The sequence below is a fragment of the Hylaeus volcanicus genome, chromosome 5, assembly GCF_026283585.1.
Source record: "Hylaeus volcanicus isolate JK05 chromosome 5, UHH_iyHylVolc1.0_haploid, whole genome shotgun sequence".
Taxonomy (NCBI): domain Eukaryota; kingdom Metazoa; phylum Arthropoda; class Insecta; order Hymenoptera; family Colletidae; genus Hylaeus; species Hylaeus volcanicus.
The window spans coordinates 17,783,089-17,809,281 of record NC_071980.1 but is presented as its reverse complement, the minus strand read 5'-3'; the positions used below and the strand labels follow the sequence as shown (position 1 = coordinate 17,809,281).

At 40.3% G+C, this 26,193-nt stretch overlaps 1 protein-coding gene across 1 annotated transcript in view; it reads right to left on the bottom strand.

Moving 5' to 3' along the window:
- Positions 1 to 26,193, bottom strand: part of LOC128876964 (uncharacterized) — a 426,442-nt gene that overhangs the window by 266,814 nt on the left and 133,435 nt on the right. Inside the window, exon 3 of the mRNA XM_054123829.1 lies at positions 5,140 to 5,205. Coding sequence (XP_053979804.1) covers positions 5,140 to 5,205 — 66 coding nt within the window. The remainder of the gene's footprint in view (positions 1 to 5,139; positions 5,206 to 26,193) is intronic.

The window sequence follows — 26,193 nt, the reverse complement described above, 5'->3', positions numbered from 1 at the left end:
AATATAAAAAAAGTAAAAACTACAGCTAAATATATTGGAAAGATCTATTCCAACTCAGAATAGAACTGTTATTGTGATAAAACTGGTGTGCATCATGGTATTTCTTCACAATTTATTTCTATCCACTTGTCTGACTTATTATCGATGTTACTACTTTTCGCAGATTTTTTTTTTAAATTACTGCGTGTAAATCTATAAAACGTTAGAATCTACTTAAAGATGAAGAAATGGAACCCTAATATGCTTCTACTTGTGGAAAAGACCAACGTAAACAATACCTGAAGCACCACAGAAATATGTCTGACCACTGATGTCCCATTCTGCTGAGTGACATTTAAAATCAACGAGAACCCGATTACATTTCGTGGAACGTATTATTTCCATCGAAACTTATCCGCCTCCTAATGGACCATAAAAGCAACGCTAACCATTAAGGTATGCCAGGTCTTATTGCCATCGTGACGTGCATCAAATATGAACATCAACGAACACGTTCGTGGAAATATTTTGCATGGAATTTTCCTTCCCAACGTATCGCGGCAGCCGTCGTTAGACAAAAGCAATAACGTTAATTTGCCGCACGTGTTGCAATAAAACCGTACGGCACTCGATGGACAATCACGCATTTCGCGTTCTTTTCCGGAACGTGGGTCATAAAAACAGTTAGAAATTGCCCGGTGACCCGAGCTTTCATCTTCCCCTTTCCCAACCTTTTGTACATCTTTATCATCGTGCTTTCAGTCCAGTTATACACTCGGACGATGTCGACCGAGTCGTTTTATTTAATCAATTTTTAGATCTTAAGAGAGGGAAAGAGCCTTTGAAATGTGTTCCTTGGAGATTCTCAGGCGACGCCCGAACGGAGTGAAACTGACGATCATTTTTCAATAGCGTTTCGATAAAGTCAATTTTCCGTGGTACCTCCTCGGACCGTGTGTAGCTTTCAGAGGTGGAAGATTTTATTTCCACCTTTACATGGAGCGATGAACAAATAATTATATTGTGAAATAATGCATTCGTGAAGCATTAAGGTATTCCGTGATTTTCGTCTATTAAAAAGTAATTTTTTTTTTAATTTATTTGAATTAGAATGTCGGATAATATAATGCTCAACGTAATGAGAAAATTGATATTCACAACAAAAAGTGATTGGAGCTTTAAATTTAATAGCGCTAAATAATTCATGGCTCTCCTCGTGATATCCACCACTAATAATTAAACATTTCGTACATATTAATGGGAACTCATAAATGATTAAAACTCACAGACGGTTTTAATACTGTTTCGTAGGAAAATTATTATTTCCACGGTAACGAGATTCGCTAATGTAACATTTTTCGAAGTAAAAGGTTTCAGAATTTAAAATATAAATAGAGAAGACGAAATAAAGATATACAGCGTTTATTTAAAATTTATTTAATGTTCACGTTTGTTCAAAGGAAGATCATTATTTTAACGCTGCAACACCATAATAATACCCTATATGGAAAACACAATGCGATCGACGCGTGTGACGTAATTATTTGAGTCTCGTTAATCCGCGTCACGTCGTTCAGACGGCTGTTTCATAAATCACGCGAGCCACATTTGCCTCGCAAGAAAGTAATCGACAAAATTATACGCCCGTCGGTGCGCAAAGTTACTCGTCAAATGGCGCCGGGTATTGTTATACGAAATTAATAGCTCATACTGCAGTCACGGTCGAAACATCGACGATTAATTCCTCGTTTTATCACTTCTTGATGTAGATTAATTAACTCTTCGCAACGTTGCAGCGTTCGCATCCCTGTGGATTCATTTGAGTATAAAATTTTTATGGGAGGAGGGCTGGGATGGAGAACATAAATTTCGAAATTATAGTCGGAGGAGATTAATTTCACGGATAATTCGTTGATGTCTCGCTGGGTAGTCTGGTATAATTTAAAACGGCGTTTCAAGGCTCGCGCTTGTTTTTTAGGAATATTGGGAAAAATAGGTGAAATTGAATATTGATATGCGATGGATGATATTTAAGTGCGGCAATAAATGTACATTTAAATATCGAAAAACATGTTTCTCTACTTTTATCGTAGGAATAGTAGAATTATAACGAGTACCTTACTGCAAGTAGCTATATTAACATACAATATGTAACAATCATATTAATTAGTACTCTTTTGAGTATGAGGTCAAAGGTGTAGCTCATGTTTATCATCAACTAATTATATTATTTTTTAAACAGATAATCATTTCATACGAATAAATAACGTCCTGCACTAATATAAACGACTCAAAAATTCTCAAAATAAACGCAAGTTGCGATAAGGAAACCTTATGACAGTATTATCCATACCAAAACTCTACGATTTTTGTTCTATTTAACCACTAGACTTTTTGAAATACCCGAACGACGCGAAGCGAAAAATTCGCCTAATATCGACACCGTGGTGCTTAAGCCACCGCTTTGCTTCTTATTTATTAAACGGAAGCACGGGGCGAAGGCTGAACGGCATTTATATTCATAACGAAACGGGTTCCGTCCCCGTTTCGCGCCGCCAGCAATATTTACCCTCCGCAAATATAACGCGGAAATCATTCACCGAATCTCCTGTTCCCTCTACACGCTTCCTGCGCCTCCCTTCTCGTTCTTATTCTCGCTCTACTGTGCCATCCTCGACTCTCTATCGAGGTTCTCCCTCCCTTCCAAGGCGTGAAATTCCAGGCGCTGTTGATTTTCGCCTGCAGCTACGAAAGGAACGCCCAAACTGCCGCGATTGTGCCACGGCTGGTATTGTTTGGCCATAACTGCGTAACTACGCCAAAACTCCTTTCCCACGTATTTATTAAACTTTTTCTCGACTAATTGGCAGGTGGGAATTGAGGGAAAGAAGATTATCAGACAGAATTGTGATAAAAATTAATTTGAAACAGTTGTATTCATTTTCTGTAAGTAAATGGTATCCTATAATCCTATATCCTATAATTATAGTATCCTATGGTACCCTTGATACTAATATTTACTTGTCTAGAACCGCAAGTTAACTACCAGCATGCAATTACTACACCAGGATTATATTTCTGGCCAGTACAGCAATGAATAAAACAAATGTTTAAGAGTATTCAACAATGATAGTAACTACCTATTAGATAGTAGAAATTCCACCCTATTCCACCCTCTGAACTCAAAATTTAGATATTTAAAATGGCGGATACAATATGGCGGACCAAAATACGAAAATTGATTCGAAACCCAGAAAAATCCTCCCTCTGGCGCCTAAGGCTCAAAACAATCGCTCGAAGCCTCGAACAACCCTCTCATACGATAAAAACAACTCGTACCAAAGCCCAATGACGATGCAAGATAAACTCTACTTAATATGTCCCAAGCAAGCCGTCGCATTAATCTCCTCGGCAACGGTAATAAACGAGTCAACGCGACAATTTTCCTCGCAAGCGTTCCCTAACATTGCATATAAAAGTTCAACGATCGAATAAATTCATGAATCTTAGATGCCAGCTGGAAGATCGAGACGGTTGTCGAGACGTATCGCGGGTTCCCTGGTCCGACACCGACTCGAATCGATTCCAATGAATATTTAATTCACGATCCGCGATGAACGCCACGCTTTTCGGCTGGCGATGTTTCCCTCGGTGTCGCCGGGCGAATCGAACATTTCTTTTTTGCCGGAAGGAGGGGTCGGAGCCGTGATCGAACGACTCCTGAAAGGGATGAAACGTAAATACGCGTGACGCGACCGCGTCGATCGATGTTAGCGTTTCGGAATGGTCGACGGATCGTTTTGGATTTACATGTTCACACACCGTGATTACGTCCGCGGCACCGTAACACGCCACCGTTGCAGATCCCGCCTCGATACGTTTATCTAAATGGAAGAGCAAACACTGCCAACCGGTTGTACGGTCATTGACGTGCGCTAGGGATTAATACTGGGATCCGCGAGAGTAATTTTCGTTGGATTTACTAAATGTATCGTCGATTGAATAGAAACTCGAACGTCCAGCTTTGTCGCACCTGCGTTCGGGGTTTTTTCCCGGTTTTAGTTAGCAGTATGGACGTTGGTAACGCGTTCGTTGTGGTTTGGAGAGTTGAACTCCTGCCACAGAAACGATGTAGTGGGAATTTATTTATTTGTCTTGACTATGATCGGTGAGTGTAGTGATAAATTAGCGTGGCGTTCTTCTATTATAGTTCGACGCTTAAGAAGAGACTCCACCATTAATATTTCCTGTACACCACGAAAAATAAGAACCATACTTTTGCAAGCAAACCTAGTTAGAATGTCATTGCAGTCATAGTGACTTTGTCTTGTAAAATTCTAAGGAAATGTTAACCCTTTCAGATCAGAATTTTTTTTCTAATGTTTTTAATTTTAATGTCAACTTCAATAAAAATTTGGAGATGACTGTATAAAAATTGCGAGCACTAGCATATTTTTAAAGCAAATATCGTCTCTCCAGATGTCAGAGGCACCGAGAGCGTGTATTTAAATAATCAAAAACTTCTTCACGCCGATGAACAGTCCCTTTCACCGCGTCCCTTCGGGACTCCGCAATATTCTGCATGATTCCGCAATTATGAAAAATTTATGCAAGGCGTAAAGCGGACACAGTCTTTGCGACTTTGCGCGCTAAAGTCCCTCCGCAGAAAGGGTTTTAAACCTGAATGACTTGGTTGGTACGGCAGTTACTTTTAATTAGAGCGCTCGGACGCTCTATCTTCGAGCGTTTAAGAGTAGAGGAGAACAGCGACTTAGCAGCAATTTTTACCCATTAAGACTCTAGGAAGAGTCTCGCGAGACGCGTTCCGTGAGGAAGGCCAAAATCTCCTTGCACCGTGGAATTATCCGCCGTATCTTTCGTGAAATTATTGAGACAATTCTCGTCCTTTTCTTAATCTCGAAGTCGGACTCGCTCTTAAGACGCGGCGCGGAATAATACCGTGGAATGATAGTCATTAACAGAGGGAGAAGACGTTTCTAAAATTTAGAGGAAAGTTCGTGCAACATGTTTTCACAAACATTTTTCAATTAGCTCCAGGAAAATTCCAAATGATTAAATAGTTACATTTCGATATAACGTTATTTAAAATACAACTAACCTATATCAGGATCTTGAATTAGAGCATTTGATAAAACTCACCCTTCGACTGTTGCCATCCTTGGGATTCAGATTGGGCTCCGTGGTGACTGTGCCGAAAATGGTTGGCTGTAACAGAAAATAAGCTGCATGTAACGTACACGCCAAACTATGTACTGTATAACATAATGTGTAAACAAATGTGTGTACAGCAGAAGGAGACTGCAACGTTGTTGAAAAATTCTAGATTAGTTTCAAAACCACCAGCGGGTGAAAACTTGTGTTTCGAATCGCCCTACCATCGAGATAAATCCCCTAGGCATTGATTCAATTAGAGCGATTAGCAATTAGAGCAATTAGAGAGATAAAAAGCGCGGCGATTTGCTCTTAGAAGGGGTAGCAATTACATTTCCCAGATTTTAGCCGGCGAGATATCGTGCCTTTTGACATCGATCGACGAGCTGTCAATTCGAAATAGAGGCATGATTTCCATCCGTGAAATCGTCCGGATGTTACGCGTAAAACTGCGAATCCCGAAACGCGGCTGTAAAAGCTGTCGCCTCGTAAATCTACGGAATGCCATCTATGTAGTTCGGTGGCTGCAGTCCGGCCATTAACTGCCTCCCTGACCGAGAAAATGCATTCCGCCGTTACACAGAGCAGGAAGGAAACGTCGATATAAAATGCTAGGGGAAAAATGAATCATAACGACGCCCGTGAATGACACAGGGTGTCTATGGAAATATGAGACCTACTTGCAGAGTCGATTCCACGCGCCAACGCGAACCGAAAAGTCCTTTTCCATTTTGCAATCGGAGCCTTCGTTATCGAGATATGAGCAGTTAAAGTATTTGCGCGCGTGATCGCGTGGGCACGATCAACTGATTGGAGTAGAGGGCGCCAAGAGTGATGAAATTCAATTGCTTGTATCTCGATAACGAAAACTTCGATTGCAAAGTGGTAAATGACTTTTCGATTTCTTTTTGTGTAAGTTCTTGATCATGATTGTTGGTTAATATCTTGTGGGCGTTTTATAATATTTTATTATGTTTCATACAAATCGTATAATATACCTTAAAACTGAACTTCTTTAAGGTACATAACTTGTTAAACTATTCCAATTACCAGATTCATGACGGGAACGATCACCTAAGCTCCGCACCTCGTAAATCCACGATACACTGATCGATTCAAGCTCGAATCATCTTCAGGAAGAATCAATCCAGCCCACGGGGAAATGGCGGCGATAAAACACAAGCACCTCTTCAGAACGGTCGATAATTCCGTAACGTTAACGGAGAATGATCCTCCTCGTCGGCGATACTACCGCTCGGAGCGTTTTGATCAAGCCAAAGACAGTCCTGATCCATTAAGCGTTCTTTTATTTCTGAAATAACAGTTTCGAGCGGCAGTTTTCCTCGAAACGCCACGCGATACGGCGGAATTAAATAGCGCACAACAAATCGTCCGAGTCCACCTTCTCCGCGTGCATCAGCCGAATGCATCGCGAGGATTTACAGTTTATGCGACGATAAAAAAAGAAATTGGACCAAGAGTCCCCTCCAGGGTTTACCGGTTCATACGGTGTTAGACAACAATAAACAGCGACGAAGGCAGTAAACCGAGGCTCGTGCTTTTCATTGTGTAAACGATTCTCGCTATAGAGCCCCGTGTTCTGACGAGTTTTAGCAGTCCTATGCGAAATCCACATGGAGAATATAAAATTTCATCTCGTTTGTAATATTTCTTCTACAAGAATCTAAACATTACTCAATCCACGAAAATTTATTCCACGTTTGATTACCGTTAAGGTCTCTTCTATCAGTTGAATAACAATATTGATCGTTCGAATAAAATCGTCGAACGATATTTGGCACAAAAGACCACACTGTTTTTTGAATGATTGAAACGCGAGTGAAAAAAGATACCTGTATACCGAAAACAGAATACCGAGCAAACAATTGCCGTTTGTTCTGCGAAATCAATATTGCATTTCAGAGAGATCAATACTCCCACGACGAATGTTCTACATTCTGCGCGCTGCATCGAGTTTACAGTTATTGCTCGCGCGTTATAGCAATCAAGAAGATTAATTAAATTTCCGTAGCACGTTTAGCATTGTTTGTTCGTTGTTTGTACGCATTTTACAGCGGAGGTGAGCGAAGTTCTGATTCGAATAATAAATTTGGAATAAGAGATGGACTACTTTCGATCCATTGTTTGTTCGATAAAAGTAAAAATCCAGATCGTTTATTTAAATTCTTCATGACTTTACGAATAAATTTCTACCGAAGTTTCATTCGTCATTTGTTATCCGAATAAAATTCTACTCGTTTCAACTTTACGGAGGCCTTCTGTGAGCTCATGCGACATTAATAAATATGGTTAAAATGATACAATTAACGAAGAAAGGCAAGAATTTCAAGCTGAAAAGCATTGTTAAATCGGTGATTACGGCAGCGCAACGTTTTTCTCGCGAGCGTAACAGAGGACTCAACGAGCTGAAACATTTTTCTCAAAGAAAGAATCTTCTATTGTCGTTTATGAAAGCTCTGAAGGTAATTGCTAGCTACGGGCCTCGAGAGGAATCGATAGCAGCGTCTTGAAAGCATAAAAACTCACTCAAAGTAATTGTTATCAATATGGATAATGTCGCTGGGCTTAAGAACACGATTGGATAAGAGAAAAATCGAAGGAGAACGATGAACGGAGGGTTATTTTAATAACTAATACAAGATCGTATCGATTTCGAGGGTTTCCAAGAAAATTATTTTTCCTAACTCTTATCCATAACAATATTCGTATTTTTATAACTTAAAGTGAAATTCATCATCTTGTCTTCTGCCTTTGCTGTTCCAATTAAAATATTTGTCAAATGCTTCTGCCAAGCTAAATAGTCTTCCATCTTTTAAATTATAAAACGTTCTCCTATAACGTCAATATTATCCACTTTCTGAAAGTTTCAAAACTAGTGTTTTTGAATAATCGAAATTCATTAGTCTCAAGCACATCCTCTCCACTGCTCTAAAATATTTTCTTAAACGTTTCAGTCAAGTTCCATCACCTCGAATTGAAGTGTTGTTTTCTTTCCCCAATGGAATCGATCTGTTCCTGTTCGTGAAACTAGGAAACTTTATTCTTCTAGTGACCGAGAGGACCTGCATCCAGCGACACGGTTTCGATATCAGGCCAAGAGTCTGATAACGGTTGGCTCGTAATTTATGACGTAACAGTCAGGTACGACGTGTCGGACGAGAAAAACAAGTCGAATCGATTCTCGCTGTGGAACATCCGCAACACGGAATCCGCACTGAATCGGTTCCTCCTTATCTTTATCCGCTTCGACGGATCGGTCAACAATCGCGTCCCTGATTCAAAAAGACGACGAGAAAAAGGGGATAGGTAAGACCCGCTTCCTTGCAGAAATTTCTTCTCGTGTTCGGGGCTTCTTCTTCTACTCTGACATTTTTTTTAACACGCGTGTTACAGTAACGTACACGTAATCTTTTTACAAAATACAGTCGCATACATATGTACGAATTATCACCAGAAATGTGTGATGAAATTTATTTCTGTTTCTGATTATTTGAAATTCATTAGTTTCTAGCACTTGTTCTTTCTTGACTGCTGTACAATATTTGCGTCTTTGAATTTTTATATATTTCCTTTTCATATTATAGGAGAGTCAGCGCAATTTTTATGCCACATTGCGTCAAAACAGTGTTCCCAAAGTATTACTGGATTATAGAGTATAAAATATCCATGAATTTATGGCAGAAGCTTTGCACGCGCGTAGTATTTAACAAAGTATACAGGAAAGTATTAGCGAACACGGTTCAAAATACAGTCGATCCAGTGTTAGAAGACACCTTTGTGTTTCCTCTACCAGCTATTTAATGAATTCATGACAAACTGAATTTTCGCTGGTCGAAACGTTAGAATTAATACACATAAACAAAGTACGACACGCCGATACTACTTTCGCAATTTCTCTTTGATTCTTTTTGAAAGCGTATATAATGCGAAACTGGTCTATAGGAAATAAATACAAAGAAGCAATAAACTACCTGTATTAGAAATATTTCACCTTCAGCAATAAAATTCCATCAGCGAAGCACTCGGAAAACTAGTAGTAAAATTGCCTTCGAAATAATACTAAAATGTCAAATATAAATAAAATAGCATTTTCAAAATTGTAATATGAAAATCTTACTAAAACCTTGGTTAATATTCCTCGAGGTATCACGTCATCCGCAACACAGTTATTTACAACAAGCATTATACAACACAATAATGAAAAATTCTCCCCCAACAAGAATGAAATTTTCCTTGCAAGTGCATCTATGAACATTATTGCTGCGAAATGAAAACGTCCGCAAACGTTACCTGGGGCAACTACTTGACAGCTCCGCTTAAGAAGGGAGTAACATGTGACCCGTAACATGTAGCTCCCAAGAAAAGGTCCGTAGCATGCGATCCTTTAAGTGGTTCTTTGAAACGGGAATCTAGGGTTGCCTCTAAATCCTTCGGGTCCTTAAATTATTCCGCGTTTCCGCTACAGGATAGTCTCGAGCGGGTGATTAAGAGATTCCTTTGAGAATCGAGTAACCGATGCCCGTCTTATTTACAAATTGCCCCGTGATCCTGGCGCTCTGGGAAGAACTACCGACGTGACAAACGAACGGGCATTTAAGTCCGACCAAACGTCTCTGTTTCGAATGAGATATCACCTGATACGCGTCATCCCTGAACGGGGAAACTTAATAGAAAATTTAAAGTGTGCCGGGAGAGTGAAACAGCTTCCAGCTTGAATTTCAATCTTCCCTCTAGACTGTTCATTATACCTTAACATTTTTTGTTTTTTAGATAGCTTACTTGAGTGGATAGTCGATGATGACATTAAGCTGGAAGGATACCAAGAAGACGAGCCAGGAAGATACGATCGTTAAGGACAATAGAATGTAACTATCATCGATGAAGCATGAAGAGCAGTATTGGAAAAACGTGAAGGTAATGAACATCCAATATTGAAGGTCTCGAAGATACGACCTGACATTCCGTAAGAATTATTGAATAATGTTCGTAATGATACACTCTCCAAATAATCGAGCATCGTTCGAGAAGAATACGTTCGATAAAAACCCAAGAGACAAAGAACGTCAAGTTTCTCATACGTTTTCCTCTGTGCAAGTCGATTGCTTCAAGTAGTCCAATTAAAGAGGGGAGAGCGGCGACAAATTCCCACCGCGATCGATGCCGCGACAAGCGCGAAAAATCCCTCTCTAATGTTCGCGTGGGAACGCTACAGAAACGAGGTCGAAGGGGGTGCAAAAAGTTCGTGGACGATCGATGGGATACGAGCGCGAAGAATCCGCCTTGGAAATTCCTCGTGGAAGCATGCAGAGCGTCGATCCAACGACGATGCTCTCGAGTGGGAACGAGGGAGAACAAAGAAAGGGCGAAAGAGAAGGAAAACAACGGGGTTGGAATGGACGAAAAAAGGAGGAACTGGAAAGAAGCTGGAGACAAACGTTGGTCCATTGTCGCGAGTGGTTCACCGCGAGAATTTCTAGGAGAATCATCAGGACACTCGGGACAACGGCAGCCTCGAGAATAACGATGATACCAACACAGTTAGCGAGTGATTTCGCAGGCATCCTCCGAGCGGACCTCATTACGAACTGTTGCGAACTGCTGGATAACAATTCTGAAAGGATTGGGCCGTGCTCGTCGCGGTAATAACAAGAAGCAAGATAGGGGATTCTTTAATTTCCAATGGCACGAAAGATTGGAGAATCAAAAGCACTGGAAGGATAACTTGGAAGTTTGTTGAAGGGCTTACAGGTTGCTCGAAGATGATTTTATTTTAAATATTCTCGTTTGATGCAGGCATTAATCAAATTGTTAGAAGCATCTAGAGTCTGATTAAATAGCAATAAATATTTTGAGGATACATGTTAATAACTTTGAGTATATCAGGCTGTCAACTATAAAATATTAGAAATATACATTACAAATTGCTATACACAGCTAGATAATAATTGTATAAGAATTGAAACGTGCTCATGGTGATAATACCGAGAAACAGTGGCTACACGATTCTTTAATTTTTAAGTCCCATTTTGGAGTCTGTCGAGGAGGTGAATAATCAATTTATTGAGAATATTTTTACTCGACAGTATTATCTTTCTCTATTCAATCTTAATTACCAATTACTACACCCTTCTGTAATTTGAAATTTCCAATTCACTGCTTCTAAACGTACCACAAACGTTTTTACTTGCTCCCACTTTGTTGTAACATTCCCTCTGTATTTCTCCAATCCACTCCACCTGTTTCCTATGTCAGTTTCCTTGTTCTACCTCAATTGTTTGTGTTTGTCTTATGTTGTGTATTAACTGACGTAATGTTGAAAAGTAGCCTCTGGCTGTACCTTGCTTTAGCACAAATTATTCATTCTTGAATATAATACACTATGTATGCTTTATCAGGTTACATAATTCAGGCATTTAATACGAATAATAATAATACGAACGAACACAAATTATAAACTATTAACTATGTAGTGTTGCCAGTTTAAAAATGTTCTTGAATTTCGTAGCAATAACTTCACGATTAAAAATTCTTCCAAATAAAAATTAATCGCTACAGAAAATGAATTGTCATTTAAAACTTTTTCCAACGGGACCACTACAACACAGAGCAAATTCTGCGAATTGTTTTTATATTAAAACAGCAAGCAATGTTCTCCGAAAAGAATTCGTGCCACGTACAGTTGAATTACGAGTTGCTAAATATTTCAATCTCACAAAAACTGCAATAATTAAGCTTCACAGAACGTACAATTAAAATGCGCAGTGATATTTTTAGTACAAACGAAACGTCGTACGGGGCACAATGAAAAAGAAGGAAAAAAAATTGTGACGGAAGTTATTCACTTTGATGCGAAAAAATCTATTATGCCCTCGTAAAAAATGAGCTCCCATGGCATTGTAACATAAATTAACACAGTTCGTGTCTCCTCTGCTGAAAAGATAAACAAATTTTCGATACTCAGCGCCAACATTTTTTTACGAAACGAGTGCTTTGTTTTGGAGTGGATTCTTATCGTGGACAGGGATTTGTAAGGGTAAAAGAACATTAATAATGTGGAGTAGAATTCAACGTAAGAACAATGTTGCCGCGTCAGGTGCATGCAGGATACACAAAGAGAAAATAAAGAATCGTTGGCGAGGAACAATTTCATTCTTCGATAGTTATATTTTGCAGAAAAACACGCAACGCGATGCAGTATCTAGTTACATATTGCTTGTTTCCTTGCATAACACGATTAAAATGCAACGACCTAACTGCAAAGTGCAAGAGCACCAACAAGTTTTCTTTCTTTTTTTCATGGCGAAACATAAACTTGCGATCGTTTAAGTTGATTAAAATATAAATTTAAGAAAACTTTCTACCGAAGAACTTAGGATCGTAAACTTAAAAAAAAAAAGGATATATTTTACTGTTTTTAATTAAAATTTCAAACTTCTCTCTCCACCTGTCAATATGAAAAAAAAATTCTTTCGTCCTCGCGTCTCCGAGCATTTCATACCGCGAGCTCAATTTTGAAGCGGAAAAACTCTCGTCAAAATCGCGCGAGAAGCGTACGCGTTCCTGAAATACTTGCTACCTGTTTACGAGCTTAATTATTGTTTTTCCAAGCCTAACGAGTACGAGACGCTCTTCGACGTGTCCTCTTCGTTTGTCCCGTTTTTACGAGGAAGTTGTTCCGCGTCCTCGACGGCGCGGACCGTTCCAACAAGGAGACGTAAAAGTAGACGGCCGTCAAGGAAAAACCACGTTGAAAATAAAACGTTGTCCTGTCAGGATAAGCCGCGAGAAGAATCGCCTCTAAAGTGGAAATCCCTCGACACGGCGATAAATCCCACTGAAATGTTCAAAATTTGTCCCCGGTGCGCGCCGCCATGTTTTTTTTTTGTCCCCTCTCGTTTTCAGCGTGGGCATAACTACGTATGAACGACTCTATACCCTCGTGAGGATATTTCATGGAGTGTAGCGTGAATTGATATATAAAAAAAAAAAAGAAATATGGGAGGTTCAATGTGGTAGAAAGTGGTGGTTGAAAGTTTCAAGGAAGGAAAGTATTGTAGAACAATTTTGAGAAAAGCTTGTTGAGGCAGAGATGAGATAGATAGCATAGGTTTGATTTGAAATGTATATAAAAATTTAGATTTCTAACTAAAGGAATACAATTGTTCACTCTTAAATATATTTAAATTCAATTTAAATGCAAAACTTTCAAAACCATAGTGACTCCCACTTACTAGAAATCGTGTGATATTATTCAGGAATTACTTTTTACCTCGATGGCCTATAGACAGAATTTGTAGAAAGTCCTTTCCACGCATTTGTATCGGATGATAACATAAAAATACGCTCGAAATCTTGACACACTCCGACGGGAAGAGGCTTTCCTATTTTGATGCGAGTCGTTTGAAATAGTTTCGCCAGCTCGCGGGCTTCACCGCGAGGCTTTTGTCGAACCTCTTGCTTGATTCATCGAACTCGCAACAGAATTTCATTTCCCCGAAAATTCCGTCAAAATACCGTCTACCGTGCCCACAAAGACTAGGTTCCTGAGGAGTGAAAAACTCGATGAACACATCCCCCGCGTTCGAGGCGGTTGATTTACCAAAAGCAACGGGGGCAGAGAGGGGAGGGATGGGGGAAGGAGTGGAAAATACGGGAGAAAAATCGTTTTAAACCTACATAATGGAGAAAACTCGGGCGACGGTATTTACTCGCGACGGGCACGCGGAATTTTCGAATTCCCCACGGCGAATCCGCGTCTCGTTTCACGATTCGCGATTTCATCCCTGGCGCTCGCGGAGGAGTCGTAAAGAATCATGGCGCTCCATCATCCTATCTATTAAGGTCCCTGTCCCCAGTCCGTGCCTCGTAACCCATCTCGTTCGATTCGTTCCCGTCATTATACGGCCGTGATAAATATCGCTGGCTCGTTCGTGGAGAGGCTTTCCATTCTTCGAGAAGCACGTCGAAAGTCGCGAGTAAAATTCCTTTTATATAATGGACTGGGAGCTTCCGAAGTGTATATAAGTAAACGAATGTTAGTAGGTCAGGAGCTTTTGGGTGTTTGTTTGATTACGAGGGGAAGAAAGTGATATTTCGAATAGATTTGTTAAGAAACACTGGTAGATCGCGGAGACTTTATGGTTGATTTTACGTTTCGTTTTGACGAAGAGAAAATGTCGAGATGTAATTATTAAGGGAATGTCTAAATATGCTTATTAGATTGATTAGATTGATCAAATTTACATGTGAAGCATTATTTATAAATTCATAGGTTATTCAGTTCGATTATGTATCCTTCCGACTTCCTATTCTATACTACTATAATAATAAGAATTAGCATGGATGTCCAAGTTTATCCTTTCACGTCCTTTTCAAAAGATAATTCACTCATACAAGATTTCCCTCAATTCACCTATACTACGAGCAGAGATTGAGTCCATCCTCCAACGAAAATAAAAATCAACCATGTCCAAATATAAGTAAATCGATAGATTCAATCAAAGAGTACACTTGGAGTGATTTTTTCCAGAAAAGTCATTCTCTCCCCTTTCCAATTCATGATTTCCAGAGTGTCGTGTATGTATGGAACTTCTCGAGAGCCGAATCCATATTTCGTGGCTCGTTTGATTCTCCAGCCCAGTGCTCGTCGCGAAACGACGCGATAAATCTCCATGAGCCGGACAGATGTCCATTGTCGTTGCGATCGTGACGAGGTTTTGGCGTCGACGCCGATATTTCGGCCAGACACGGTTCCTACATTGTTTGCCGCGGCGTCTATTAATTATTAAAGTGATAACAGCCAAGCAGCGCGGCTGTTGTTCGTCGCACCAACGCCGACCCCCATGCCCCGTCGCGCAAGAAGTTTAAATGTATTAACTGAACAGTTGAACTGAACGAGTGGATTGAATTGCTTGACGCTGCCTCCAGCGAATTTACTGTTCAAATCGTCTAAGCCACGCACCGGATTAATATTTGCTCCGATATTCTAAACTTTCAACGTTTCGCGCTTAATCGCCGAAGTTTAAAGATAATTTAAACCTTTGCGTCTGGAAACAACAGATGGCTGAGTTGACTTTAAATTGCAGCTGAAGGCTTTCTACTTGAATGATTTCATTTGTGCAGATATATTCAGTGACATTAGGAAAAATTCTTTTACATAGAGATATAAATGTCCTTTAAAGGATTATTTTTGTAAGATAAGTAAGTTTTGTATGAGGGGTTGTTGAAGGAAAATTCTGAAAGAGCTTTCACAGTTTCTTTCGAGTCTAACTCTAGGGTTACAGTTCTCTGAAAAATTGTCATTAATCTCGCAAGTGAATGAATCTACATAAATTTAATCGTATTTAATTCTAAATAGATAGGCCTCTGACAGGCACTTAAAATTAATTTTGAACGTACCATCGACGAAAGCAGATCTAACATACCCTTCTCATCGATAACTGCCAAACCGAAATAGATTGCATCGAATGGTTAATACACAATTCGCTGCATTCGGAGCGCAGCTATACGCGCACCCAACTACAGCTAGAGTTTCTAAACCGATCCTGTGTATTGGAATTTTATTTCTTGGCGTATTGAAACGTATCCGTGGATATTGCTATTTTCTACGCGCCTCTCAGCTAACGTACATATCAGCGTTATCAATCTTTCATGCTATGAATCCTGTTCCGTGTACACAGATTTCTGTCCCTGCGCAACAGGGGGCTTCGATTCCAAATTCCATTTCGTTCCACAGTCGTCGTAAATGTACACATAATACCGTGCGTATGTTTGCATAAGGATCCGTACGGGAGTCCTCGCAGATTCCTTCGCCATTATCGGTTTACGAGCAGTGATATTTCACCAAAAATAGATCGTATTCCGGGGATTCGAGTTTATGCGCGCGGTATATTAGTCGAACAGAGTCGAGACGCTGCCGCTAACCAGACTCGATAATCGTGAGGCTGGCTTTTATCCTTGAATCCTATTCGGGAAATAATGTTTACGTTAATGGACGTAAAGTGAAGCTTGAGTAATAGTATGACGAGTTAAACGAGGATAAACCGGGAGTGAATTATACTTGGCGTTGAGTTTTAAATGACAGATAGTCATCTTTAATGGTTAGTTCATGAGACTTGAGCTGAGACTTAAAGCTGAGCTTATAGCTTATAGTGGTCTAGGATATTTTAGTTTTATTAAGTGATTTGAATCTACTGAAATATTATATATAATTAGTCCTATTTTTATTGTTGCGATGTACTTAATTTGCTGAGCTAAAACATGTGTTCTAAGATAAGTATCACGTAGGTAAAAGAATTAATTAAACAGGTTTTCAAATGAAGATATTTTAACCTTTTGCGATCCTATCTCGAGTGAGGCTCGACAAAAATGTACCGAAATCAGAAAATTCAGTGTGTAAAGGGTTACTCATATTTCGTCCAATACTGTTTCTTTAATTAATCTCAACACTTCTATTTAAATAAAATTTAGTGCCTGCGAGCATGTGGTTAAATTTTAAATAATTGCTGACACTTTCTGTAGGAAACAAGCAGAAGGAAGGAAACTTGAATTCTCGGTTGCTCTGCTTGCATCCCGTTAGCACACCCTCAGCCGAAATTGTCTCTAATTTCATCAGGCAGGCTCGTTCCCTCGTTTAAAATTGAAACAAAGCACACGACGCCTAAGACTCGCAGCCGAAATAACAGAGGGACGAAATGGCCCGTATTAGAGAGTCCGCAGCACGGAGTCATTAGCTACTTCGACATGTAAATTGGTTAATTGCTCCAGCTCGCTGCGCCCGACGACATTTTACTGACAAAGTCTGCGCGGTGGAAACACCACAGGTGTTAAGGCACTGGTAAATAAAAGAGAAAAGCAATGTACCCTGAAGAACCGAAAAAGTCACTGGGACTTAACTCGAAGCCTACACAAATTAAAAAAAGTAATATTAATTATCAATCAAAATCAATATCTTGGGACCGCTACCCTAACTAGATGAGGAGTTTATCGCCACAAAAATCGAAGAACGATCCAAACAGTCTTTCAGCGGAAATAAAAAGAAATTTATACTCGAAAGATTCCGAATTTTTAGATTTTCTCACCGCCAATCCTCTGATGAGGAGGGATTCCGACGTTCCCGGCTCAACAACCGTGGAAACTCTCCTAAATCACGAGCAGTCGTAGAAAAATCTTGGTCTCCGAGAGGAAACTTGGAGGATCCGTCAGGCAAACAGAAGTTCCGAACGGGCAGCAGTATTATTCGCGAGGAACGAGGAGGAACACCGCAACGAAGAGGAAACGGATACGTCAGCGATGGCGGAAGGCATCGAACAAATCGCCGCTTTATGCCGTTCACCGATATAAATAAAACTGTCGCGCGATTGCGACCCAAGTTCGATCGTAAAGACGCTCGAGCGTCACGGGAAACCCTCATCGCGGATGTATTGTCCTAGATACGGACGCATCCCCGTTTCCCGCCCTTTTCCTTTTATTTTCCACGGCGAGCGTCAAGATAGGAGATTGCGTCAACGCGCTCGTGATTTCGGCGGGATAGCTTGCGCCCTCTGCAGCTGCAATAAAAGCCGCGATAAACCTGAAGGGTTCGCTTAAAAAAGGGAGACGAAAGGGGAGAAATAATAACGCGGGTGCTTGCGAGGACCAGATGCTTTGAGCGATGGGAAACTGCAGGTCTGAAAAATGCATTTGAAATTTTAGCTCGAGGGAACTGGCCAGCCAAATTATTGAAAAAGGAGGTTCTCTATGGGAGTTGATTCTGAAGGATTAAATGTAAATTCGAATTCTTTTTTATGTCGTGTCTGTGTGTGTATTTTTAGGACTATTAAGATATTTTGGGGGAAAGGTATTGAAAAATGGTCCTGCTTGAAGCCGATTAATAAGGTATTAAGAAGTTTTACTCAATATTTGTCCATAAACTGTTGAATGGTACTTTCTCTATTATATGTCTCTGTATAAAATTTAGTATGGGTAATGTAATTCAGCACTATAAACTATGGCTCATTATGGGCAAGGGACGCCTCCGATCATTGGATGTCAACCTATAGTACACGTATACCTATCTGTACATGCGCGTATAATGTGCTAATATGACCAGTAATATACATATTGCGGAGATTATTACCTAATATCTGGAAATACATTAAGTGATTAACGTGCTCTCTGAATGCTTCGGAAACGGAAATCACGCAAGATCCGTATTCAAACATTTCGAGTAATCTGAAGAAATTTAAATAATTTGAAAAATATTTCATATAGCCTGAACGAACTTCGAGTTGCTTAACAAAAATTCAAATCAAATAAATAAACTCAAGTATCCCAATTTGTACAAATTCTAATTTCTAAAGATTTCAAGTTGATTCGAAGCGTTCATCTAAACAAAAATTACGTTTGTTTCCGTTTGTCGAAGTCAATCGAATGTTTCTCGAGGCCAACTTCACGTTTGCCTGCGTAAATTTGGGTACGATTGTACCAATTCCTTCCGTGGAATGACGTTATGTATAGAAACGATGCTAGTATTCTCAGCCATTCCAAAAATACACCTAAGTAGACTTGGTTACCAGCGACGTAACGAGAGTCTGCGATTTCTGAGAATATTCTATTTAGAGTCTAGAACCAGCAGTCCAGACGAACCCGATTAAAAAATAGAACGCACGACCCTGAACAAGTGAACCGAAAACCACCGTCGGTGGGAAATGCGATGGAAACCATCACGCAGTGTATACTGCTTAAGAATTCCAAATTACGCGCGAGGGACTAGCAGTAGGAACTTAATCGGTGATAAGAAAGTTTACTGGATTAATTCCACAATTCATCACTTAATAATCATTCTATTAAATATGAGCAAGAATTGTATATCATTTTCATAGTGTTACTACAATTTTCACTCGAAGATACTCTCCATAGAATCTCCATAAAATATTTATTTGGATATTTGGAAAATGACGCAAGGGACTTGCGATACAATGATTTTGGCATCGCAAGTCTGTTATATCATTTTCAGAATACCTTTTAGTAACTGAAAGATAGATAAAGAGTAATTAGATTCAGATAAAGAGCGTTCATTCTGTGAGAACCTTTAATTATTTTTTCTACGCGTTTATTGAAGTTGAAAATCAAACTACAACCAACAAATACTGCTGAATCGACCCTATATAACGCGATCCACTATGTAGTGCGCGCTCAGTTATACCATAGACGCGGCCTAACGATAATAATCATATTCAAACTCTACGTGTAGCATCGCATCGGTCTGTAATTAGAGTCAGCAAACGATCGATGCACATAATGTTGCCCGCACTATCACGTCATTATGACATTACGATAATGGCCAAGACACCGCTCACAACCACCCCGATGCGTCCGTTCTGGTTACCGCGACACGAAATCCGAGCACCTTGAGAAACGGTTAACTACTTCTCCAGGTAGCGGGCGACGCTTACAAGTGTCTCGAGATTTATGGGAGTTCGCTGCTTCCTGGCCAACACTCGTGAAATTAACCTCAGCTTCGTTGTTTAACAGGTGCGAACTAATTGCCACTGGCTGCGTTCGCAAAAGCTAGGGAGAGAAACCCTTGAGACACGCTGTCTGTCCGAAGACCTTCCGTTTTGGGAAGGAAAAAGACAATTCGTGTAAAATTTAGACTTCCAAGAGGTTTGTAGCACAGCTTGATATTGGTAGTGTAATATAAACAGTTGAAGAAAATTGATAAAATTAAGTTAAAAGGCTTACAGATATGAAGAATAGGATCGAACCTTCCTAAATCATTTTATGGAATTTATTTTACAGTGTGTGATGCTTTATGGTGAAAAATGGATAGTGTATGATTATTTATGTCGATTTAATCAGTGGTTGGATGTTTATAACTTGAATATTCCTACAGAAACTTTTACACCTTTGATCCATTTTTTCCCAATCGACGGTGGACTGCTTTAATGCACTTTTGATAGAACATCCTGTTTGAAGGAGGGTTTTTTGATAGGGACTGTAATATTGCCTGTAGTTTCGATTAGCTCTACCACATGTGTAGTGAATATCCGAATATAACTGTGGCAGTGAAAGTTAAAATTAAACGAAAACAATTTTAAATTGCTCTCCACGATATTTTACCAAGCATTATGGTAAACATACTGCACAGTGCATGCCGAATAAAATTAAAATCCATGACCACCGCGCATTAATCGACGCGTATATTAAATAATGTGCATCGCAACACACCACGTTAAGTTTGCCTAATTATCCGTGAACATCTGGAGTTTCCTGTTGGCGACTAGTCTTTACATCGCATCGCCCCCCTGACGCGTTACAACTTTATTATGATAACGACTGTGTCCACCTGCATAATATCGTAATCTGTTAGAGTCGTTATATCGCCGGCGCATAATGATTCAAACAAACGCGCAACGAGATTCATTCCTGTTTGTTCTACCTAATTTACGTGGCGAAACGCAATCGAATAATTCACATTCTGCAGTCGATGGGTAAATATTTGGGAAGGAAATTTAAACAATTTTCAGCTGGTATCGTCACTGTACGATAGCGAATATTCAGAAGTAGATATTTAATATATCAAGGATTCTCGCAATTTTTCCACCCGTTCGTCTATCTCATTCTCTCTGGCATAATTTACCCATTACCTCAAAGCATACACAAATAAATCTCTAAAAGTTTCTTTAATCTATTTCTCAAAATTCATTCGCAATAAAATCCTACCCAACTGTATTACTTAAAATTAATAAACTTTCTCCCAACCCCTCAAATCCTCCACTCCAACCCCAATCAAATCACTGAAACGTTTCCTTTCAATTACTGCATTCTCGCTAAACAACAACCTCCGAGAATCGTGCTCTAAACGAAAAAGTGCGCCAGCAACTATCGAGTCTCGCGCAGTCGACACCCACTCGGCGAATTTCGCACCTCTCGACGACAATTTCCGCCATGTCCACGGGATTCTCGTTCTCCCGCTCGCCACCGAAACAATATCGACGATCTAACAACGCCAGAATACATCGTCAGAGTTTTCAATCGCGCACGAAGCGATCCGCATATCGAAAAACACATAACGATCCCCTTTTCGCGGATTTCCTTTTTCCCTCGCCGCAGGGGGAGGAGTTAATCGTTCTTTGATGCGCGACTGCTTTTCCCCGATATGCAATCTGCACTTTATCTTGCTTCTTCCCACGCGCTCGCCGCTCTCTTTTTTCCCCTCTGTTCACCTGACCCAGACCGCAGCACAGCATGATTGCCGGCGTAACGTAACGAGCAAAGCGTCCGTGCCACGCGTAAACGCAGTCGCGGTCGAACGGTCGAGTATTCGACGCACTCTCGTGGCCTGGATCGAATGGGGTTTCCCTGTCCTCCCGGGGATCCAGCCGCAGAGATCGTTAGCCGAGCAATTCGTTTCTTCGATCCGCTTTTGTCGGCTCGATTAGAGCGAGATTGAGTGAGAGGAAGGACCAGCCAGCTCTTCATCCGGGTGCTCTCTGCTGGCAAACTGCGATGGGGACTTTTTGCTTGAGAACTGAGCCGCGTTTGCTCTAACTGGGAGGATTTATGGTTCCTTACTTCTAATTCGCGGAGTTTGTTACGAGGGAGAGGAACGTCTCTGTGGGGTTGAGCCCAGGTAGACGCTGGAGAAACTTTGGCGATGGGTAACTTTGATAGAATTCAGGCAAAATTGTTTAGATAAAATCTGGAATGGAGCTTCAACCTCTCACTTGTTGGTCTCTGAATTATTTTATTTAACGGGGAGCTAGTATAGAAATTGCTGGAAAATTTGGAGACTCTCTCTTTGACTTTTATGTGGTGTTTTCTTGTTGCTTTTGAAGCTGAGAATTTTTATTTATTTTCTTTAATCACGTTATACTGTATATAAGACGCATACTTTTTATTTCCTTAGCGGTAATAGAATCCATACTGTCTATGATATTCTCGCGGATTGTACAACATTGCTATCATTAAAGTGTAGATGCTATTCTTGAAAATAAATAAAGTAAAATATTCTATGAAATAGAAAAATAGAGTACTCTCCACATGCCACGAGCTATCGATACCTGACATCGTTTGACGATGTCGATCCGTGACACCATGCCTCTGACATCAATTTTAGAAATCAACAACCGATGAACGATGATCGACTACCTGCCAAGCGATTGCTGGCCCCATTTCGACGCCACTCGACGGTGGTTTCGGTGTAATTTTCCCAAATCATGATAGATAAAACGGAAGTCCGTACGACCGGTGTCGTCGTCGAGCAGCCGCGAGTCAAACAATCGATGAGCCACAAATTACTAGAAACAAAAGACCATTTGGAAAGCCTGAACCAGTTTCGCATCGGAACGACAGGCTAATATTGCCGGCAGTCGGAATGTAAGTTAACCCCCGCGGTCCCCGTTTTGCGCGCCAGATGAAACAATCGTCTCCCATCCTAATTACGCGGCCATAATTTAGCAGGAGCCAGCTATTCGCCAAATGTATGCGACTCCGCAGATTATAGTTGATGCCGCGAATGCGAGCGACGATACCGCAAACAATGCTCGATGATATTGAGTGGCTCGTGCAAACAAGAGCCAACGTTCTCTCTTAAGTGGACGCCACGGATGACGCTTTGACTTCAAACGTGGAAATAATTGTCGATAAACGGTTGTTTCGCTTCCGACCGAGAAATTATCATTCGAAAGAGTCGAATGAAGATGCATTCGACGGGATTCCAATTGTCGGTGATTTACTGGGTCGCCAGGGAGGTATTCCAGAATATCTCGTAAATCTAGAATAACGTTTTGGGTTAAATTACTGGTGAATTTAATTACGAATGACGAATGACCGCATCGAACGAGGAGCAATCGATTCTGGTGGTATTAGCGGTATAACGAGATTTTTTAACCGTGAAAAAGGTATATTTTTCATAGTTCTTTGAATACTTCAAATTTTATTTCAATAAGCATAACTCTGTTTTAATAAGTGTTGAATTGTAGACGAAATCTAAGTGAAACGAGTCATCCAAAAATGCTTTAATTAATGGCAAATACGAAGTTTTTGCTACAACGAAGATTGATTTTATTCGCAAACCTCTTCCGCATACATAAGGGAACGTCGCTGGTGTAACTTATAATTGGCACGGTCCAAGTTCCTGGATTGTTAATTACCAGCATCGTCCACGTAGTGATTCACAGTACGTAGGAAGTTTTCGGATCCTTTCGGATCTTCTAAATACTTTTCCTTTACTTGCCATTAAATGATTTTCAATACAACAATCCGTCGTACCTATTTTAACTTCCCCTCTGTGTGTGCTATAATCTCTATCTTTTCGATACATTTATTTTGAATTTTTTGGTAAAGAAATACAAAAAGAAGTTTTGTTTATACTAACTTAGACTCGTTTCAAGGATGAATTCAAAGCACCCCCCAATTTAAAATGAAACTGCAAATGTTTGTCCCTGAATTTTCACACGACTTGTTATGATAATACTTACCCACAAAACATAGCCAACCATCCACGTGAGGAACGCGATCATAATTCCATAGAGTGTCGGCAAAGTTTCCTCGCTGGACTCCCCTTCCTCCATATTATTGTTTCAACGCGAAATTCACTATCACAAATGCTCACTGCATCCGCAACGCGATTACGCTCAGGTGTGCTTAAATTCCGGTAGAGATACGGAAATCATTCCATCACTGTGCTTAATTCGGTCATTTTTCATTGTGCAAACCGCTTATCAGTCACAAAGACGATTATATAGAGGAAATATTCTTATAAGACCAACAGTAGCAATAAAGTAGTAACAAGCATGTAGGCCAATGAATAAAAATGGAATAACTTGCAAATAAATATTGAATACATTGCAAGTAAATTCTATCACTGTCCTTAATTCGGCATTTTTCATTTTGCAAAACGCTTATCAATCACAAAGCGGAAATCTTATTATAAGGCCAACAGTAACACTATAAAATAGTAACACGAATATAGGCCAATGAATAAAAATGGAATAACTTGCGAATAAATATTGAATACATTGCAAGTAAATTCGAAATAAATATAGATTCAATTGAGTATAAATTACGAATCAGGGGTAACGAAAGGCGATAGTCTGTGCGACTGGAAGGATCCCGAAGCTCTCGACGCAAATCCTTCTTATCGGTAGGAAAGTTCGTTGTCCAGCAAATACCGACACGGATCCCCGTTGTCCAACAACTGTAAATCGATAAATCTGGTTCCCGTGCAGCTATTTGCCAGCAAAGCGCTCGACCAGGAAACACGAAGGCATGGAGGACCAGGAGGAAGGAAAAGAAAGCAGACGATTCTCGTTGGCCTTCGAGAAGGAAGGGAGATTTATGGTGGTCACTTATCGAAACTAACCCCATGCTCGATCATTTACGAGCACCAGAAACGAGCATTTTTTCGGAAAGCCCGCGTTCTCTCCACGGATCGTGTATTTTTCTTGCTTTTTCACGGTCGGGAAGGTGACCCGGCACGAACGTAACCTTGATACGACCAACCCCCTCGACAAACACGGATCGATAGGGGATGAAAGGGGTTCGAGAGCCGTAGACGAATATTAATGATTCCTTTATCGCGTGGAGAATTTAATTTGCGATAAGGGGAGGTTTTTGAAAGTCACTGTTCAATCTCGCACTGAAAAATGTCTGAATTGCGATATCGAGATCGGAGAGGGATGAAATTCTTGATTAGATAGCGATTTAGAATGACGAGTGAATGAAGAAGGGGTTTTATCTGATATTTGTTTGGAAAAATTTGTCTGGAAAAAAATCTGAATTATAACATGAATTTGAAAAGAAATTACTGTGAAGTTATCTCGATAATTGTTAGTATCAGGAGTTTGATAAGTGCTTTCGTATTCGAAATCATTCAGTGTTTTAACGTCGAACGCGTGGCTAAGCAGGGTCGCGAAGAAAACAAAGCCATCTCCGTTGATCAATGTCACTATTTCTGTGTCAACAAGAAAGTACAAGTGATCCTTCATCTGGAATATACAGGAACCTTGCGAGCAATTAGTGCGTCCCAATACAGGTGCGAATACCTAACAATAAGTGAGGTAGGTCAGTGGGGGCGAGTCTTCATCGTATCGATCGCTCTGAAGAAAAAAAGGAACAGAAAATTCGCAACGAGAGATGAGAGATAACGAGTGGCGCTAAACTTGTGATGAATGGTATAATTATTCGAACGTGTGTCGAATGACTTTAATTGCGTCATTATAGAATTTTTAAAATGTTGAAGTGATCATAAGTAGGACGAAATTCTTATTAAAAGAATAAAGTATACTATTTTTACTTTATGGAATTTTTGGTCTTCTCATATTATAATGTAAGCAGAAAACGATACCCAAAATTCTCTATCATCCAAAGTGACGGTTTTCAAGAAAGATCGTTTACCTCATTACAGAGTCTTCAAAATTTAGGATGAAAGTATTGAAACTATTGCTCAAAGAGGAAAACTTGTCCACGAGTGGTAGCATAGGAGGGTTGAAGCTGAACCTTCTGCTACCACTCCCAGCCATCCCCTTAACATCAAATACTTCACCCTAAGTGCATGTCGTGTTACAATTATTTCATCGTCCCAAATTCCCTGGAAGTTTGTCGAATTCTTCGCGATTTTATAAACACTGAGAACTTGTTATACATTTTTCCATGACACAGCAGGTCGCGACGCACTCGTTGGGAAGGACTGGCACTACACACTGTCACTTTCAGGAAAGAACAATAATAATCCACGAAGAGCGTCGGACACAGCGACAGGTTGCAAGCTTGGAATCGCTTATCCGTTGCATAAAATTCGAACGGAACGACGACGGTCGCGTTCGAGTCTCGATGACGAGGGATCGACACTGACTGATCGACGAGAAAAGCTCTCTATTTTTAACGCGAGGGTCAAAGCCGGCCCGTGTCGATCGCGATCGAAAGGGCGAGGTGAGACCGTGTAAAAGAAAATTCCTCGTCGAACGAGGCTCAGGAGACCACTGGTTTCTGGTTTTCGGCCCGAGTTTCTGGTTCCACCCAGACCACTGGATGCGG